Consider the following 7,538-nt stretch of genomic DNA (forward strand, 5'->3'; position numbering starts at 1 on the left):
CACACGTGCACGCAGACCACACGGGTACACACCCACACATACACATACACACGCGCACCACACGCGCACACACACACTCACGTACACACGCACATGCACACGCACACCACATGCGCACACACACACACACACACACACACACACACACACACTCACACACACACACACACTCTCTCACACAGACACAGCGAGCTAAAGCTTCCCATCAATAATAACACACACTGCTCAACTCCTATCTTCCCAGCGCTCAGCAGAATCAGGTCATTGTCTGCCGTATCTCTCCTCTATCCCTCCCCTCCTCTCCTCTATCCCTCCCCTCCTCTCCTCTATCCCTCCTCTCCTCTCCTCTATCCCCTCATCAGGGTTGACCTCTGCTGTCTGTTCTCCTCCGTCATCTCTCATCAAGAGATGGAGGAGGAGGAGGAGGAGGAGGAGGAGGAGGAGAAGGAGAAGGAGAAGGAGAAGGAGAAGAAGAAGAAGAAGAAGAAGAAGAAGAAGAAGAAGGGTAGGACAGAAAAGAGGAGAGGCACGTCGTTCGTGTGCGTCTTCTGGACAGTTCCCCTCGGCGGGGCCAGATAGACTAACGATAGCTGTTAGTAACTGAGCGTCATCCGGCCCTGTCTATAGCAGTGTCATCCAAGGAGAAACCTGTTTACCTCTCACCCCTCAACACTTTTTTTCTTTTTACATTTTAACCATTTAGCAGACACTTTTATCCAAAGCTTACAATTAGAGGTTACAGGGACAACTTCCCTGGAGTAATTTAGGGCTGAGTGGCTTACTTTACTCAAGAGCCCACTAGTGGTGGTGTTCCCAGGTGGGATTTGAACTAATTTCCTTCTGATCACCAGTCCAACTCCTTGGATCCTCTAGTGGATCCAGAACACCGGGGATGACTCACTAAGCCAGTCTTGTCAAATCCCACCTGGGAACACCACCATTATGTGCCCTTGAGTTCTTGTAATCGCTAATTGTAAGTCGCTTTGGATTAAAAGCATCCGCTAAATAGTTAAAATGTAAATGTAATGTAATGCCCTGTATAAGTCCCTATACCTACCCTAGGGAGTGGCTGAGGAGGGTATAGCGCACTCGCTAAGGATATAGTGGTCTAATGTAGTCTATAGTACCTCTAATGCTGCTCCATTTACGGCTTTAGGCTAGGGGTTGGATCATGGTCGGTTAGGGTCTACGCTAGGCTACGCTACACATTTATATGCACGGCACACTACTGTACTGGAGGTTTCATCTATGATGTATGAGAGAGGGGGAGAGAGAGAGAGAGAGAGAGAGAGAGAGAGGAAGAGAGAGAGTAATGGGAGGAGAGAGAGAGAGAGAGGAAGAGAGAGAGTAATGGGAGTAAAGAGAGAGAGAGAGAGAGAAACAGGAGGAGAGAGAAACAGGAGGATCGAGAGAGAGAGAGAGAGAGTAATGGGAGGAAAGAGAGAGAGAGAGAAACAGGAGGATAGAGAGAGACAGCAAGTGTAGGGGAGGGAGTAAGGTTAAGTGTAGTCTCTTGGATGTGCTGTGGATATTCTGAATGTCATCTTTCCCTGCCTACAGAAACGTAGGCTGATGGTGGGATGAATGCTGATCAGTAAAAGTGATCTCTAGAAAGGTTTATATTGTGTGGGGGGGGTTTTGGCATCTAATTTCATCTACATCCCACTGGCAAATATATTGTGTTGTAAATGAAGATAGTCTTGCAAACAGCGGACAGGAATGCTGTGTCCTCTATGGTTTAAAATGATATCATGATAACACTCGATGGACTCATTTACTGAATTGATTGGCGTCTCCCTCTCTGTTAGGAGGAAGCCAGAATGAAATGGAGAGCGTTGTTAACTGCATCCTCACAGAAGGACCCATCCGGCTGCATCTCAGCAAGGCCCAATCAGAGGCTGCGATACTGTGATCAGCCCAAGGCGCTGGCATTCCCGCAGTCGACAACACAAAGGGGAGACACTGCTGCCGTGTGGCCAAAACGTGACACTGCCCTCTTACATTTACATTTTGGGCATTTAGCAGACGCCTTATTCCATAGTGACTTACAATCAATACATTTGCCTAAGCAAGTGAATCATCAATTCACCAGTTGTAGCAGGAAGAGTAATCTAGCTCAGGCCAGGGGCCATTGGCAGTCGTCGTGATAGAAATAGCTCCTATGCCTTATAGCGTAGCTCCTATGCCTCATTGATAGAATTTGGACAATGTGTGGTCTATGGTGCTGCTGCATCATGTGGATATATGTGCCTGTCTGGTCATCTAGGAAATGCTCTTCTTTCTAGAGAAGGGGGAGATGTTTGGATTGGGGAGGCGACAGTATGGTAGGGGCGGCAGGTAGCCTAGAGGTTAGAGAGGCAGGCTAGCAATCGGAAGCACGCTGGTTCGATCCCCGCCTCAGGAGGGAGCTGCATGTGAGCTGGTGACTGGAGGGTTGCTGGTTCCTATCTAAGGTGCCTACCACTGCCGTCGTGCCCTTGAGCAAGGCGCTTAACCCCTAATTGCTCCAGGGGCGCTGACTATGACTGACCCGGTGCCTGAAGCAAAAAACAACAACATACATTTTGTTGTATTCTTGCAATGACAAAAAGGTTAAACTGATCTAATCTAAAAAAGGTAGCACTGGAAAGAGGGTGGAGAGACACTGAGGAAAAGAGGAAAGCTGCCTGAGGTTGTGTGCCATTAAACCTAACGAAGAGGTGCTTGAAAACAGTCACATCCTTTATATGTCCTATTAAAAACATGTCTGTTGATCAATAACAACACTAAAGATATGGCCTTATGCTCCAAAGAAGAATGTGCTTCAAGTGCTAAGGCTACAGTGACAACTGTTGTTATGAATAGGTTGGAGAGAACAGAGCGTCAATTTGCCTGGTGCATCAACTCACCTCTATGGCCGGCGGGGTGTGGTTACCCTCCCACGTCACGATTCAAGAAGACATTATGAGTTCCAAGTTGAACGGGTCTCAGTCACGTGCCGTGGCCGTTGGTCTGCGTCGTTTATTATTCCCACTCGTTGGTTTGTTGCGTCTGTAATGCGCTTCAGGTGACGCCTCTCGTAATCCAACCAATTAGAGGGTGAGTGTGTCATCCTCGCCACACAGTGAAATGTCTGTATGAATTATTATTCCATCTCTGTCTCCAGCAATTCACCAAAACATGAGGTTGGGGGGGGGAGCGCGCAGGGGGAGAGGGTGGGGGGGGTGTAGATTGTGTTCATATCAGTAAGGTGCCGTTGTGGTGTGATATGACCTCAGACATGGTGACCTGTGCTATATGAATGCCACGAATATTAGTAGCCAATATCAAGTTAATTCCATTGGGATGAAGGGGGAGTCTTTGTGGGGTCCTTGTGTCTACACTCACCAATAAATCGGTTGTTTTGGTTGTCATGTGGATGGATGTCTGCTTAGCAAGGATGTGTAAGCATGTGGGTCGTTCTCTGCATGTCTAAAGTGCGCAGATATCAGACCTGACATGGATATCTATATCTATAGCTGCCAACATAATGTTCATAATTATTTAATATATCTACATTAACTTAAGTCGGTACCGTGCACGCAGCGTCGTTGAAAGCAAATTAAAAACACGACCAGTGACCAGTGACCAGCCTTCCTCATATCATTTAAGGCTGTGTGTCTTGCCCATGTCAGAAGATCTAGAACAGTCTGGATGGTTGCTATAGAAACAATATTTTTGCCTCCACCCAACGTCTGCAGCGCCGCTTTTCGTCCACACAGTGGCGCTGTGGGTTTGGAAATGTCTCCTTCAAATGAGTCCCGCATTTCGAAACACGACGAGGAAGCTCATCCCCCCATCAAGTTAAACGCATTCAGCATCTGTGTATTTCAACGAGCGTGTGTAGGGTAATCAGCCTAATTCCAGATTCATCTGATAGGCCTATTGAATACTTTTTTCTTCAGTGCACAACGCGCAACAAGCCTACATTTGGTGACATGATACTGTAGACATAAATAAAACGACATTTTGTAAACAATGTTAACAGCACAGAACATTTAGTCGATATAACCTACTACGTGGTCGATACTTTCATTGCAATCAAATCAATAAGTGATCAAATCATTTGTTGAGCGTCTGGGTTAATTTAGAGGGCGTATTATTATTATTATTATTATTATTATTATTATTATTATTATTAATTTCTAGCCACGAGGAAGCTCCGGCTTGTCCGCTGCTGGTCACGATCCAGACAGCTGCTTATCGATGTTGGGGCGCGTTGCCAAAAGGCGCACACACGCCAGTGACGGTGTTTCCACTATCACAGACAATGGCATCCTCTCCTGGAAACAACCGACCCGCACATTCTTCCTAGGTAACACATAGAGGACTGATGCCAGCGCAGAAAGCCACTCAATTAAATTGCATTAGCTACCATTGACATGGTGGAAATTATAGGGGTGAAGGTCGAATCATTGTGACCTTATGTTGAAGTCATTGCACTGCCCACAAGTAAGTTGGATTGACATAATTTAGACAAATTGGTCCTATGTTGCGTCCCATCTCTTTCTACACCAAACAGGAAAATCAAATGTAAACTTTTAAAACGACAAAACGTCTGCAATTAGGCTAATAAATTACGCATTACTAAGAGAGTACGTTAATAAAGTGCTACAGCAAGAGGTGGAGCTGATCATGTTTTAGGAGCTAAAGACTTATCTGTGTTCTAACCCATCACCTAAATGATGGAGAAACAAGGATGAGCGCGCGTATAATGGAAGACGGTTTCAGGGAAAAGTGTGAATTCACAAACCACAGTTCATTTATCCACTGTTATGATATTAAATAATCCCTTTTTTGCATTAGGGATATCAGAAATAAGAGTTGGCCAATCTACTCGAGCCAGAGCGCAGAATGGAGATGTACTCACTGAAAGAAACGCACGTTTCTTAGCACATCATTGATGCGTATTATGTATACAATCAAACATCAGTTAGCTTTCCCGTGTACGCTTTGTGTGGACTGCAATTGGTATATTTGATGGAGTCTGCGTCCTCAGCGTCCATGTAGTCTGATTTGCAGAGGGACGGTTTGCTGTCACTCTTTTGGAATTCCCCAAACGACGGCTGCTGCTGGCCACATGTCACATGGGTGTACTGGAACTGCTCTTCGTGCTCCGTCTCCCTATGGTAGAAGTAATTGAAATTGGAGACGATGACAGGGACGGGTAATGCGATGGTGAGCACACCAGCGATGGCACATAGAGACCCGACGATTTTGCCCCCGATGGTGACCGGGCACATGTCCCCGTAGCCCACTGTAGTCATGGAGACCACCGCCCACCAGAACGCATCGGGGATGCTGCTGAACCCCGATTCTGGGTCGTCGGTCTCAGCGAAGTACACAGCGCTGGAAAACAAGATCACTCCTATGAAAAGGAAGAATATTAATAGACCCAGCTCTCTCATGCTCGCCTGCAGGGTCTTCCCCAGGATTTGGAGACCTTTGGAGTGCCTGGACAGCTTGAAAATCCTGAACACTCGCACCAGGCGAATAACTCTCAGGATGGCCAAAGACATTGCTTGCTGGCCATTTCCTTGATGTTCCGCTAACTCCAAGCCCAAGGTAATAAAATAGGGCATAATTGCCACAATGTCGATGGTGTTCATGATGTTTTTGAAGAAGGCGGGCTTGCTTGGGCAAGCGAGAAACCTCACCAGCAGCTCGAAGGAGAACCAGATGATACAGAGCGTCTCCACAATAAAGAAGGGGTCTGTGAATGGATTAGGCTTCTTCTCACGGGTAGTCCCATTCAATGCAAGGTGGTCGTCATAGGTTTTCCCATCGTCCCTGAACTCAGGCAACGTTTCCAAACAGAAGATGACGATTGATATTAAAATAACCAGTACAGAAACTATTGCTATACCCCTGGCAGGTCCAGAGCTCTCGGGGTATTCGAACAGAAGCCAGACCTGCCGTTGGAACTCCCCGTCTGGCAACGGTCGCTCTTCCTCTTTGATGAACCCCTCATCCTCCTTAAAATTCTCGATGACATCCTCTCCCAATTCGTAGAATTTGATCTCCTCCATAAAGATGTCCACTGGCACGTTAACGGGTCTCCGTAGCCGCCCCCCAGACTGGTAATAATAGAGGATGGCATCGAAACTGGGTCGGTTCCTATCAAAGAAGTACTCGTTCCTCAGTGGGTCAAAGAAGCGCATCCTCTTCCTCGGGTTCCCCAGTATCGTGGTGGGGAACTGGGCGAGCGTCTTCAGTTGGGTCTCGAAGCGCAGCCCGGAGATGTTGATGACCACCCTCTCGCAGCACTCCTGGTCCGCTCTCTCCGGGTCATAGACATCTTGGGACAGGGCTGCTAGTGCCACAGTCTCATCCAGGTTCTCTCCGGGCACTACTGTCATCACTACTGGCTCAAGGCTTCTCGCACCACTGTCCCTGCTAGTGTCCACGTCGTGCCTTTGCCCCCCTCTATCCGTGCGTTTTTGTCCGCGCGCTATTTTGGAACAAAAAAAAGTCCAATCACTTGTGGAACGGCGAGGCTCCGTGTCCCCTGTGCGTCTCTCCGTGTGTCAGTGTCACGTCTGCGGGTCTGTTGTTTTTGTTGGCATTTTCGTTCCTGCGCGCCGCTTCTCCCATCACCTTCCCCACGCTGGTATAGTCTGGACTATTGGCTGTCACATTCACAGCATTTTAAGCAGCAATGCCCTCCCCAAGCTGACGTGTACGCTCTCTCACTGAATAGAAAACACACACACACACACACACACACACACACACACGCACACACACAGACGCACACACACACGCACACACACACACACACACGCACACACGTTTGTTTGTTTGTTGCGAATATTCATCTTCATTCATTGCATTAATGACATTGTAGAATAATCATAAATTCGACGTGCATGCTGTATGATGTTTAACACACAGAGGCTATTGATTCAAAATAGTCGTGCGCAATATATACCTGTTGTTATATTTTGTCTTAGAGATAATAATGTTTCAAGGTTAACGTTCTTAATCAATCCTTTTGTTTTTCCAAACTTACTATGAGTGTCGATGGAACATATTACGCAGAGGATAATGTCGACAATCATAATATGACTGGGAAAACATGTAATATTCAGAGATGAACAACCACGTTTGAATCCAAAACACACACACACACATGCAATAATATTGTTCACTATTTAATCGGATTGGCCTATTTTGGTGTAAACGAATACCGGAGGCTACAGTACCTGTGGCTCACACGATTTCCTTGGACGACAACAGAGTGAGTGGAACTGCGGTGTCACGCAGCCAGCCAACACAGACCGTTCTGGCGTCTCATCCAGCTGCTCTCAGTTCTGTCGGTTTGGTGTTCCAGTTGTGAGCAAACTGCCATAAATCACGAAGTTTAAACAGTATCATGTCTGTGGTTTTAGTAGCCTCTATAGCTACCAGCAGGGAGTCGTGCGCTTGTTTTCAGGTTGCTGTTTGGCATACTTTGGTCAGCTACATCGACGCGTAAATGTTGTTCAAACATGTCAAACAATCTCAAACGTGTGTTCTTT

At 46.8% G+C, this 7,538-nt stretch overlaps 1 protein-coding gene across 1 annotated transcript; it reads right to left on the reverse strand.

Moving 5' to 3' along the window:
• Window positions 1-4,940: 4,940 nt before the first annotated feature.
• Window positions 4,941-6,377, reverse strand: LOC308163755 (shaker-related potassium channel tsha2; the record flags this gene model as incomplete). Its single annotated transcript, XM_080537942.1, has 1 exon — window positions 4,941-6,377. The coding sequence occupies one exon, from the start codon at window positions 6,375-6,377 to the stop codon at window positions 4,941-4,943; it is 1,437 nt and encodes a 478-aa protein (XP_080394068.1).
• Between the last annotated feature and the right edge of the window lie 1,161 nt (window positions 6,378-7,538).

The sequence above is a fragment of the Nansenia antarctica genome (assembly GCF_963989245.1).
Source record: "Nansenia antarctica genome assembly, chromosome: 8".
NCBI lineage: Eukaryota > Metazoa > Chordata > Actinopteri > Argentiniformes > Microstomatidae > Nansenia > Nansenia antarctica.